Consider the following 12,966-nt stretch of genomic DNA (forward strand, 5'->3'; position numbering starts at 1 on the left):
AAGAGAAGAATTGAGGCTGTTTATATAAGGAAGAACTGGGACGGTTTGAAGCCTGATTCCCGGGGCTCCTGTTGGTCAAGCAGCAGCTTACGCGCGACCGTAAGACCGGCTGGCGGGGGGAGTTCATTTCTCAGTTGTCTGTCTCTCTCATTAGAGGAGATGTAAGGTTGGCTCCTGCCCCTGCAGCACCTCCCCCGTCCTCTGGCACGTGGCAGGAGGAGGAGCTCCACACCCAGTGTCTCCCTGGAGAGCTCAGCTCACGTGCAGAGCTGTGTGACCCGGCCTGCTGGCAGCCTGGGGAGAGGGGGGCAGGGAGAAGTGGTGGCTGCTGGCTTGGCAGCAGCAGCAGCAGCAGCAGGAGGGTGACAGCTCTGCCAGAGAAGGGGAGGACAGGGTTTCCTCCTCGACTCTCTGAAAGCAGAGGCCTGTCCCCAAGGAGAGAGGCCACTCTGTCGTAATCAGCTCCTTGCAGGGATCTCTGGAGCCTCCTGAACAACATGTACATGCATGGCCTGGAAACCCGATAGCCAGAGGAGGCCAGGGAACTCCATGAGGTACAGAAACTGGGCCCCTGAGAACAGAGCTCTGCTGAGAGGCATAACCTTTAGGGTCTAATGAGATCAGAGGGCAGCCTTTGGGGAGCAGGACAGAAGTGGGAGCCTGGGGAGCGGGTGGGACTGGAGCATATCAGGAGCAGACCTATAAGGATCGTGAGTGGGGATCCTCACAGCTTCCATCCTTTGGGCCCAATGAGCCTCTTTGCACCCAAATCGGGTAAAGCACTCTGTGACCTGTTCTACACGTACAGGCCCCAACTCTGGTCCATTCTCCTCCAGCTTCTAGAAGATACCACACATATCTCATGTGCCAGGTGGGTGGCTTTATAGCTAAACCTCCCCAAGTTCTGCTCAGCAGGGGCCTGTATCACCAACTCGCAGAATTTGCCACCTGACCCCTGGGACCCACCTCTTACCTGTCCAGGTCATAGAGAGTATGAGAGTTCTCGGTCACCACCTCTACACCAGCCTCCTTGGCCATCTTCATGATGGCGGCATCCCGTTCTTTCCCAAAGGGCTCAGAGTCATATTCAAAGGTCAAGCGGGTCACACCCCATTCCTGTGGGGAGAGAATCTGTTATGCTAAACACTGTTTAGGGAGAGGAGGGGGAAGCTGCGCACTCAGCTCCTTCCTGAGAGGGAACAGAGCAAGTCTAGAGATCAGTCAGAATGGGCTACAGAACAAACTAGGGACAATGATTTGAACCAGAAAGCAACAACCTGAGGTTCACAAGGTTTGAGGAGGGCAGGCCTTTGAGGTGAAGCCAACAGCAAGGTAACATGGGAGCCCAAGTCTAGTGGTCTCTCTGTGGACTCAGGAGAGAGGTGGGCAGCCCTGTGTGCTTGCTGTGACCTTGAGGTAGGAGAATGCATCAGGAGGCTATAAATACAACGCTCTCAGGAAGCCCCGAGTCCTTGAAAGAGGCGCTGATTCACTGGTGGAGACAGTGAGGGATAGGATCGCCACCTCCCTCCTGCTTGGCGAGCCTTTCCCAGAACTCCTCACGGCCCTGTAAACTTCTGGCCTAGTTTTCCTGGCAGGCGTGTGCTATACAAAGTGTCCTAATGGTTTCCACAGCAACACTCCTGAGGCCAGTAGCAAACAGAGCTAATCGGCTCCAGCTCTCAGAGAGCTGGGGAAGGAGGAGCAATCCTCAGCCCAGAGGTCAGAGAAATCTAACCAGAGGGGTCACATGTTTAAAAAGAAGGGAATTCTTTTCCAAGTCAGTAGTCATTTCTGACAGAAATTTCTAGATTTCCGAGCAATGTTAGAAGAAAGCTGGCCCAGAGAAAGGTTGTATAGATAACCCACAGACAGCTCTAGAGCATGCAACTAGCCAGAAGAAAACCACATTCCAACCAAAGTCTCTGGTCATGGTCCCTTAAAACTCTGAACCCCGTGGGGCAAATGTCCTGGTCATTGGCAGGCTGGTCTGGGCCTCACTCAGCCCTGCTTGGAGCGTGGGCCCTGAGCAGAGCTGCTTTTCCCTCGTCTAAGGACAATAGCGCTAAGTGTTTATGGAGCCCTTACTATGAGCCACGTACCAGGCTTAGAGGTTCATACAGATTACACTGGTAAACACGCATAACCCTGCGAATAATAATCAAAATGCTAGTGGATGGCACCTTCTCCACGAAGCCTTCCTTGACTATTCCTTCAGCAGCATTTTCCTGCACCTTGCCCTTTCCCATCACAGCACATGGCCACGAAGTTGCCCATTACTTGCCTGTTTCCCCCATTCTGTGTGAACTCTCAGCGCTGAAACCACGCTGTCTCATTCATAATTACCCTAGTACCTAGTATGGGGCCTGGCACAGAGCAGAAACTCAGTCAATACGCACTGAATGACTGACTGACTCCTAGGCCACTTCCGAGCTTTGTGACCGTGGGCAAGTTATTGTTTCCTCACCTGTAGAGTAGCGACAGCAGCACCTGCCTCGTAGGGCTGCTGTGAGAAGTACGTGACCTGATGTATGTAAACGACTTCCTTAGAACAGTGCCTGATTCAGTCAGCCCTCAACGAATGCTGGCTATTATCAGCACGGTGTGCTTCGTACGTGTGCGTACGTGTGTGGGGTTCAGACAGGTGACGTGAATGATGAAGTGTTTGCTAAGCTGCTTGCCTTGATGCGAGACCTTTCCTCCTGTCTTTCCCCCAGAAAGAGGAGGGAAGGAAGCTGGTGGAGGGAGAGGGGCATGCAAGCAATCGTGCGTGCTGCTGAGAAGAGACTGTCCTAGAGCCCTCTGTCCCTGAGTACGTCCGCCTCTGCTTGGGCCTTAAAACGTACTTTATAAAGGGGTAGGGGGAAAAGTGGGCTGCTACCCGATATAGTAAACAGGTCTATGTGGTACTGACATGAAGATTTGATCAATCCTTTACCCCAGGGAAAGCAGGGAAGCTCCCTCTGAAAGGCTGACTTTTTTCCCAATAAGCAAAGAGAGACAGGAAACACCCTTTGCTGAACAGGAAACCTTGCCCTCAAACTCCTGGCGTAGGAAGAGCCCTAATAAATCCTGTTTGCTTGAGCCAAGGAAACATCTAAGGAAACCAGTGGCATTCGGAGTGGAATAATTTGCCATATCCCAAGTCTGGACTGAGCTGGGAACTTTCCAACAAGACACTGGTTTTGCAGAATTTTTTCCTTAACACAGTTTCCATTCTGTTGGCAAGCTGACAGGCTGCGCTTGCTCCCAACTTCTCCAGCAGCAGCCGTCAGTCTAGTCCTGACTTGTTTCTATTTCTTTGGTCAGAGAATCATCTCATTCAGTCTGAGGGGAAACACTGGGGAGCAAACTCTCACTGTCTTCTCTCAGACTCTGCACACTTACCTTGAATAGCCTCGGGAACACTTCAGCTGGCTGTCCTCGGACTACAAACAGGCGGGAGTTCAGTTTCCTTAAACTCGTGTCCAAATCTTCCAGAGACTGAAGCAGGAACCTGCAGAGCCCACAGGCCCTGTTAGTGATCACATCAGAAAGAGTCACCCTCTCTCCTAACAAAGCAGGTAGAAGCTGGGCCGCTGGTTATGCCAAACAAGTAGCATGATTAGCACGAGGACTAGAGAGGCCTGGGGTCTAGTTTAGGTGTGATACATATGGTAGGGGAGCAGTTGAAATCCTGGTTTTGCCACTTACTAGCCACGTGACTTTAGGCAGTTATTTAACCTCTTTAGCTTTTTTTCTAATCTATACTGTGGAGTTCATGTTAGTACCTATCTCGTAGAATAGCTAAGAGATGAAAATCAAGGAATACATGAAAAACATTTAGTACAGTGCCTGGCATCAAGAAAACCTGGGTTCAATAGGAGCTGCTTGTACTCTGGTTATTTCTCTGTGATCGGAAGCAAGTCACTTATTCCTTCTCAATCTCAGGCACTGTGTATAAATGTACACCCAGCACAAGGTTGCTGTGAGAATCAAAAGAGAGAACAGACCTTTAAAAACGCCATCTGAAAAACAAGTGGGGTCACGTGGTGTGGAAGCCTGAGGTCCTATTAGCAGAGGAATGAGACTGCAGCAGCCCTGGAAAATCCCCCCTACGCGGGTCCAGCAGACCTTTCTGCAGTCATGCGTTGTACGTGTATACATCTACTAGCACAGCCCCACAGCCTGGGCCGGGTCCCCACTTCCCAGGGCTTCGTTTGGCAGGTGGCTCATTCTTCAGGCCTGTCCAGGGCTCTGGCCACCAGCTTCTCATCCCAAGAGGGAGAAGGCCTTAGAAGGTACTTCTCTATAGGATGTTCTTACACGCTTTTGGGGGTGGGGGTCCTGGTGGGATGGGGGGTCTCCAGATACTTAAGAGATCTAGCCTGAGAGCTGGATCACCATGGGAAAGGGAACAGTGGTTTTAAAATTTTTTTTATACGACCACAAAAATTTATTAGCTGTTCAGCTAAGCAAAATCACCTGAGAAATTCCATCAATACATTTTATAATATATTTTATTTATGTTTACTTATTTATTTTTAAACTTTTATTTATTTTCAGTGTGTTTTTCCAGGATCCATCAGCTCCAAGTCAAGTAGTTGATTCAGTCTAGTTGTGGAGGGCACAGCTCGCAGTGACCCATGTGGGGATCGAACTGGCAACCTTGTTGTTAAGAGCACCGCGCTCTAACCAATTGAGCTAACCAGCCACCCCTATATTTATTTTTAAATGAAACGAATTTAACATTTTAAACAGATAACTATTAATGTAGTTCAAAGATCAAGTTACAAAAGGGTACAAAGTCTCCTACCCTGTGTCCTCAGGAATTTAATTCCCCTTCCCAGAGGTGACCAATGTTACCAGTGTTATTATATATGTATTGCATTTAAGTGTGTTTTCTTCTTCATTCTCTCAATATATTATGAAAGCAAAAGTTATCCTCATTTTATAGGTGAGGAAAATGAGACACAGCTAGAGGATAATTAATTTGCCTAAGATCACAGGTATTAAGTGACAAAGCTGGGCTAGGAACCTAGGTCGGTCAGCATCTGTTTTCTTCTCGGTCCCCGTTCCGGGGCACACCAAACACTGCCCTCGGGGCTGAGATTCTGCAGGGCTTCCTGGATTTCAGTCCTTTCTGACAAACACAAATCTGACTGCAGGTAATCCACTGACATTCTGATCTTTTACCTCAGGAACTAAGCGCTGACAGGTCAGCCTCCTGCTGTCTACCTTTTAGCGTCTCCCACCCATCTCTGTCAACAGCTTTTATTTTGAGCACAGTGACACCCCGTGCCTCCTCGGTGGCACATCACATTCCCTGACTGCTGGAGGCTTGCAGAAGCCGCGCCTGCTCCCAGGCTGCCAACTAGAAGCGCCCCAGCTGCTGCCGCCTCTGACGTCCACAGGACACTCCCACTGCGGCGAAAGCCACAGACCCACATTCCGGCGTGAGCTGGGTCCTGGGCTCAGCCCAAAGCATCATGCTAGCGAAAGAACACGCAGACTCTCCAAGGGGTTGCAATGGGAGCCGGACTGGCTAGATGCTGCTTTATGCAACCCAAAAGCTCCGCCTCTGTGAATTTCTGTTTTTGAAAAACTCATACCCCCCGGAAAAGGAAAGCTGAGAGGTGGGTGACACATTTGTGCGGGTCTCCTCCCAAACCTCAGTGCTCCTCTCAGGAAGAAAATAAGACCCATGTAAATAGCCTCATGCCACCCGAGACCTGGCCCTGCCCGGCAGAATGCCTAGAGATAACTGGTGACTTAAATGACACAACCCCAGCACAGAGGGTCCTCTATATCTGCGGCTCCCAGGAATGTCCTTGCCATGCACGTTGGGGCCTCTTCCCCACAGTCCACCAGGCTGCATAAGACTTCGATTTGAAGCTGTAAGTAAGGCTGACATGCATAGGAAAACTAGCCTTCTGAGCACTTTACTTCTAGACCTTATTTACTGAAAGGAAGGAGTCCTTGCAGCAGCGCTGAAGCACAGATAACCCCATGAGAGCCCTGTTCTTCTTTAACAAGAGATGTCTATAGCTGAGGCGGAGAGCAAAAGGCCCAACTCTCAACTCAGCAACCAAATGATAATAACGATAATGATAGCAACAACAAACATTTAATGAACATTTACAACGAATGGGGCACTATTTTACTTGTTTTATATACATTAGCTCATTTAATTCTAGAACAGCCCTATGAAGCAGATGCTATTATTATTCCCATTTTCCAGATGACAAAACTGAGGCACTGAGAGATTAAATAATTTGCCCAACATCATACATCTAATAAGTGGCCAGAATTCAAACCCAGGCAGTGTGGGTCAGCGTCTGCATTCATAAAAACTTGGCTCCACCACCTCTTGACCAGGACTCACTGCCTGAGCACCGAGGATGTGCTCCCGGGACTCAGGGAGCACCACAGACCCACTCCAAGGCCAACCCTTTTGCTTCCTGATCCTTGCTCTTCTGAGGATCAACAGCTGTGACTCACCCAGAAACATGTTTAATTGCAGAATCTCAGGCTCCATTCCAGATCTCCAGAAGACTGCATTTTAGCAAGATCCCCTGGTGACTCTTTTGCACATTAAAGTTTCAAAAGAGCTATTCTAGAAAACTGAACTTGACTTCTATCATCTGTTTACAAGTTGCCTTTCTTTGCTTCTAATTTATTTCTACTAAACGTTGTCTCTTTTAAGATCCTGATTTCTGTCTCCTCTTTGGCATTCTAGAATTGCTGTTACTTCTAACTTCCCTCCTGAGCCAAACCCTCCAGGGCCCCTCCAGGAAGGGAGGCCCCAGGATGGCCCTCACAGGAGGCAGCAAGCCCTAGCCCCCAGACAGCCAGAGAAAGAGAAGCCACTGCTGTGGCAACACCTTTGAGGTCTGCCAGGTGACAGCTTTGCAAAACACCAAAGGAACAAGAAGCGGTGCTGCTACTGAACAAATGCTCAGTGGGGCAGGTGTGCGCAGAACCTTGGGCCTTTTGCGCTCCCTTAGAGTCCTCCTCTCCACCAGGCCAGTTTCTCTTTACTCCAATGAGGGGGGACTCTGAAGAAAATTGGCCTGGGCATTGGAAGCGGCAGTGTTGGGGCTGGCAGCTCACCCTTGGCAGCTCCAAGCTGAGCTCACATGGCCAAAATTCAGAGCACACGGTCCTATGTGAGCGGTGAAAGCTCACATTTTGGATCAGACAACACGTGCAACTGAATTACATTATGTAAGTAATCTGGAGCCAGGAGCAGACACACCGGAGAAAACCAAATTGGGATTTCCAGAAATGCAGAAAGGACTTTGTAATTCAGGACGCCATAGCGTTAGCCCTTTAGAATTAGATAGGCAGACCCTTTGGTTAGGACTAAGACAAGCAGGAAGGCCTTCTCTAGAGATGGCGGATTCTGTGTGGAGGAATAGTTTGTTTATTTGCTGTTAAGAAGGAGGTGGGAGGCTGACAATGAATTCTTTTTTGGGTCCAGATCACCCTTGACCAAGTTTCTCTGCTTCAAACCAAGGTTATCTAACTACGATGACGATGTCATAGGCTGGCCCAGACTGGCTATGTAGCACATTAATAGAAATTAATTTCTCCTAAGTAAGACAGCTTATTAAGCGCCCATGCAAAAGGATAACCCAAACGCACAATCCATAGCAGGGATGGATCTCGAAGTATCACTCAGATAAAAATAAATTCTTTCCAAATTTCAAAGAGAAAGATGAAGATGAAGGTTTTCATCCCTTTTGAGCAAATGGAAACATTTTCTCAGCACCAGAACAGTGAAGTGACATGCTTGGGGACCACTGTGGCCAGCTCAGAAGAAACCAAATTACCCTGCCAGGAGACTGATTCTCAGTTCTCTTCTTGCTGAGTTCCAGGGAAGAACCACCCACGTCGTCAACAGTCTAACGGTGTTAGCTCCCAGCACTGGGAAGAGAGACACACTTGTTCTCACCAAGGATCCTGGCCGTTCACCGCATTTATTAATTCTGAGTGATATGGACTGATATTTTATTTCTACCAACTCTCTCTGTCCCAGAAGCTCCTGGATGCAGGAGCAGCACAGAGCCAGGGAGAAAATGATTTAAATAAGGGTGTGGTGAATTGTTGCCAACACCTACCTAAATTGCAGTAAGGAGAGAAAGGTAATGAAAAACTGCAAGGGCCCATTTTGAGAACCCATTTTTAAATCTAGAAGCTGCTCACACACACACCCACGCCCCTTTTTTTTTTTCTCACTGCAGTACCTCTTTCCAGATACAGCATATTTGGGGAAGGTGGAGCTGGGGAAAATTTTGGCAAAGGGCTTAGCCAACTAGTGCTTGACAAAAAAAAAAGGTCCCGAGGCTCATATAGCTCCAATTAGCTAATAAACTTCTCACTACCACCAAGGCAAGGTGTATGCTAGCCCTTCTCCTATGCTAAGAAATATATATATTCCATGGCTGCCTCTCTGTCCTCTTTTACTCTTAGAATGTGCCATTCGTGGTTATTTTAATCTGATACATCTGTGAAAAATGCTGTGTGGGAGTCAGCGTAGGAAATGCAGGAGAATAATAGAGATCACAGATTTTGCTTCCCCCACCTCTTGCAGCCAGCCCGGGGCCCGCCCTTCCTAGGGAGGCTTCTCAGAGGCCATAGCTGAAGTATTTGCAGAGCGAGGATGTTATGCTGCAGCACAATTCTCCCAGACCACTCCCACATCCAGAAACAGCCACCGGAAGATTACACATATTGTAGTTATGCAGAAGAACTGCTGGCTCCATCACTCCCAACGCTCAACTGCATGCATAAAACACGCTGCAGCTCTGCCCTGGATCTGATCATGGGAGCGCGGAGTAAGGTGGGGGTGGCAGGAGTGTGTCTTTCTCCAGGCCCAGGAGCAGTTATCCTATTCCATCTGTTTTGTATTATTTCACTTGTTTCTTCCAAATGCCCAAACTAATTAGACTTCCTGCCAATGCACAGAAACATTTCTCCCCAATGGTTGGCTCCTCAGGCTTTCCAGCACATGAGAGCTTTAAAAACCCTAATGCCCACGCCGTAAGCCAGAACAATTAAATCAGAATTGGGGGAGGAGAGAGTCCAGGAATCTTTGAAAGATCCTTCAGTGATTCCCAGGTGTTGCAAGATTGAAAACCACTGCTCTAGTCCGTCCCCCTATTTTATTTCGTGACCCTCAGTTCTACTAAATGATAGTTGTTTACTTGTCTTCCTCCACTAAAATGTAGGCTCCAGGAGTTCTGGACGCCACCTCTGCTTGTTCATTGCTATGTTCCTAGCAGCACCTAGAACAGTGCCTGGTTAGATACGAGGCACTCATTAAATAATTGCTCAGTTAATATCTGCATGCCTACACAGCCTCTGATTTCAGGGTTTGATGTAGGCAGCAGCTGCCACGTTCCTTTTCTCTTTCACTCGCTGGAAGGCACAATCACAAAAGGGTGACCCATAAAAATCCATAAACACCTTGTTCCTAGCAAATCTGAGTTTAATCAACAACGGTTTTTGTTGCTGATGTTTAATCTCCACTATCACAAGGCGTAGGCAGTGCTACGCAATGTCCCGCATCACCCAGTAAAAGAAGAAACTCCTTCGTGACATTAGGTACAAGCAGGTAGCCCTATTCTATTGACTCTGCTCTGATTGGCACACTGCCATAAGGAAAGGGGCAACGTCTGAGGCTCGCTTTAATGACCATGCTAGGGACGGTCATTTGAGGGTGTTTGTCAAAGCCAAGCTCCTGTCTATGGAAAGTGGAGCAGAGGCAGAGCAATAGAGCAGCCTGAAAACTGTGTGGGCGGGCTCTCCACAGGACTATCTTTAGTCATTCCCTCTATATAAATGGGGCAGGAGGGGACATTTCATAGACCCACTGTGAGAAGCACTCACTCTCCTGGAAGGGCACACACTCTGGAGAGAAAAGAGAGTTGTGCTGTGAGCCACTGTCTCCTGGGAATAACCCTGCCCATGGGTTGACAAGGCCACAAGCAAACATCCCCCAGAACAATGCAAGCAAACCAAATGACAGCTGAGGGGCATTTTAAAGAGATGGGTACACAATGTCTCACAACTCCTTGGTTTTGAACACTGGTTACAGAGAAAATACATCAACTACCTATCTGTTATCCTTTCCCATGATCCTGCAGACTCCATCTCCTGAGTCACCAAAGGGGAGCCCTTGATATCACACCTTTGCGGCTCCCTAATCTTACCACAAAAGTTGATAAAAATCTAATCTATAGTGGCGCAACTGACCTTTAAAATCATTCTCACGAGAAGAGGTACAAGGAAGTGACACTTTGTTTGGTTCCTTTTTTTTTTTCTTTTCTAGCAAACTCACAGCTGCTGAGGGAATTCTCCAAAATGGGTGAAGTACGGCTCCCTAGGTCAGGACACACAGTACCTCTAACTGAACACGCCCTTCGGGTCTTTATCAATAACAACGGGAAGATTGCACTTGGCTTATCTAATGTTAAGCCAGAATCTCTAGACACCTCCAGAGGCAGCACAGTCTTGGGGTAGGGAAACCAGGATGGGTGAAAAGACAAATTCAGACAAACCAGAGGCTTAGAGATGACCTTCAGGAGCCCAGCAACGGGCTCTTGACTTGAAGAACGCAAGCATCTCTGTGCCATAAACTCAGAAATCCAACCCTACCCTCACATCACAGTATCTCCTTTCCTCCAGTCCTTGAGCACACCCCTAAGAGCCCCAGACCAGGAGTCCCTGTTCTGTCACTCACTGGCTGCCAAGACCTTGGGCAGGTCAACTTTTGTCTCTAGGGCTTAAGAGTCTCATCTGTACAATGGAGATCATGATCTCTGTCCCACAGGAATGTCTGCGGCCCAAAGGAGGATAACACACAGTGCGGAAGCACTTTGTCAGAGAGTGAGCCCTGGCCCATCCAAGCCTTTGGTACGATGACTAATTGCTTCCCTGGTCCTGCCTTCTCCCCTTTGGAGACCCGGCTCCATCTTCCTGCCCCACCTCCCTCAGGCCGGGGTCTTCCGGCCGTCGGAGCTGGGGAGCAGGATCTCCCTCCTTTGGGTGGGGGATGACTCAGGCTCTTCGCCAGGCGCCCCAGAGGCCAGGCTGCGTACCCCGAGCCCGCGACCCGGCCCCGGGCCCCCTTACCTCCATCGGTTGATCCCCACGGAGGAGGAGGCCGCGAACCAGGGGTCGAGGATGTAAATACAGCGCACGCAGCGCGCCCCGCGCACTGCCGCCAGCAGCGCCGGGTTGTCGTGGAGCCGAAGCCCCTTGCGGAACCAATGCACTGAGGAGGCGCCATCCGTGCCGGCCTCAGGCGCAGGGGTCACTGCTGCCGCGGTCACCACAGCCGCCGCCATCACCGCCCTGACTGCTCCCGGCCACTGCTGTACAGCCCCTGTCAGCGCCGTGGGCCCCGCCCCCAGCCCGCCCAATGACCTATGACACCGCCTCTCCTCTCTGTGGCCCTGCCCCTCGGGCCCTGGGGCGTCTCTGCCATTGGCTGGGCGCCTCCCGCCGAGCGATTGGCCCAGCGGCGCCGAGTCCGGCCCCGCCCCCTCACGTTCCCACCATGTGTCGGTGGGCTTGGGAGCGGCCAGCGGGCAGGGCAGATGACGCAGGCTGGAGATTCTCGCGGAGATCTGGACACAGACGCAGTCTCGAAGGACAGCGGATCCCTTACATGCGTCCTATTCAATGCCTGTCACCGGAAAAAGCTGCCTGGGCTGGCGGGGGTTGCTGTGACTCCAGCCAGTAACATACGGAACCTGGACAACCGGCGTCCAGGTCACCATGTCATTAACATCGTCATCACCATATACCTCAATCTATTACATCATCTACAGCTACCATTTATTGAGTGCACTTTACATGCCAAACAACGTGATAATCTCCTTATACATACTGTCTCATTTACTACTCTCAGCCCAGTTGCATTTATTCAATAAACCCCAGTGAAAGAGCTGTTATTATTCTCATTTTACAGATAAGTAAACTTTGAGGCTGCTGCAGGTTGAGGGACTTGCTCAATATCATAAAGCTAATAAGAGGACTCCATCCAGATTATTGTGATTTCTAATCTGCTTTTATCCGGAAAGCTATATTTCTATCTGTGCTGAGCAACTTGACATTTGCAAGAGGCAGAGTCTGATGGGTAGCAGTAAAAGGGTTGAGAGTAGGAACTGGAAATGTGGAGGATGTGGGTTGCGATAGTAATTATGACATCAGATGAATTTATTTTCTTCTAGTTCTATGTATAGGAGACCCAATGGTACAATTGTGCTCAAACACTACTGGAATTCCCTGTGGGATTCAGAGGTATGAAGCACACTGTCCCCACTCCTGCCCTGGGGAGCCAGGTGGAGCCCTCTTATTCCTATGGAGGCTAGCACTGGGCTTGCTGATTGGCTGACTGAATGGCAAGACAAGCATATGAACACCTGCAATGAAGTGTTGACCTTAGGCTAAATGGTCTGGTCATACTGGAGCTCTGGGGTTATCAAGTGGAGAACAGTCTGTTTCAATTTGGTGCTAAGTTGTGCTAAGTTCCCATGCTTGGAACCCTTACTGAACTTGGGAATGAACAATAAAGGAATTTAGCAATTTTATGGTTACCAGTAAAATTTTATGGTTACCAGTATGGTACCAATAAAATTGTTACCAGAGCATCGTTTTAATGGTACACTCTTTTTCATTTCCAGGGCTTTGCACAAGCTGTTCCCTCAAGCCTGGATTACACTCCTCCCACCCCCCAACCCCCCGCCATCCCCCAATTCCAGTTTGCCCTGTGTCACTGCTCAGTATCAGTATAAATGTCACCTTCTTGCTGTCTGGTCTCAGCCTGCATAATGCCCCATCTCATTCTGTGTTTCTTCTTATTACTGGCCTTAGGACATGGTATTAGAATTTCTTACTTGTCTGTTTGCCCCATAAGACTATAAACTCCTGGAGGGCAGGGGCCATGGCTTATTTACAGTTTTATTTTCAGGGTCT

At 49.2% G+C, this 12,966-nt stretch overlaps 1 protein-coding gene across 1 annotated transcript in view; it reads right to left on the minus strand.

Moving 5' to 3' along the window:
- CRY2 (cryptochrome circadian regulator 2) overlaps positions 1–11,375 on the minus strand; it is a 31,966-nt gene extending 20,591 nt beyond the window's left edge. Inside the window, exons 1-3 of the mRNA XM_033119946.1 lie at positions 11,119–11,375; positions 3,388–3,496; positions 974–1,116 (exon numbers count right to left, since the gene is read on the minus strand). Coding sequence (XP_032975837.1) covers positions 974–1,116; positions 3,388–3,496; positions 11,119–11,333 — 467 coding nt within the window. The 5' untranslated portion in view covers positions 11,334–11,375. The remainder of the gene's footprint in view (positions 1–973; positions 1,117–3,387; positions 3,497–11,118) is intronic.
- Between the last annotated feature and the right edge of the window lie 1,591 nt (positions 11,376–12,966).

The sequence above is a fragment of the Rhinolophus ferrumequinum genome, chromosome 11 (genome assembly GCF_004115265.2).
Source record: "Rhinolophus ferrumequinum isolate MPI-CBG mRhiFer1 chromosome 11, mRhiFer1_v1.p, whole genome shotgun sequence".
NCBI lineage: Eukaryota > Metazoa > Chordata > Mammalia > Chiroptera > Rhinolophidae > Rhinolophus > Rhinolophus ferrumequinum.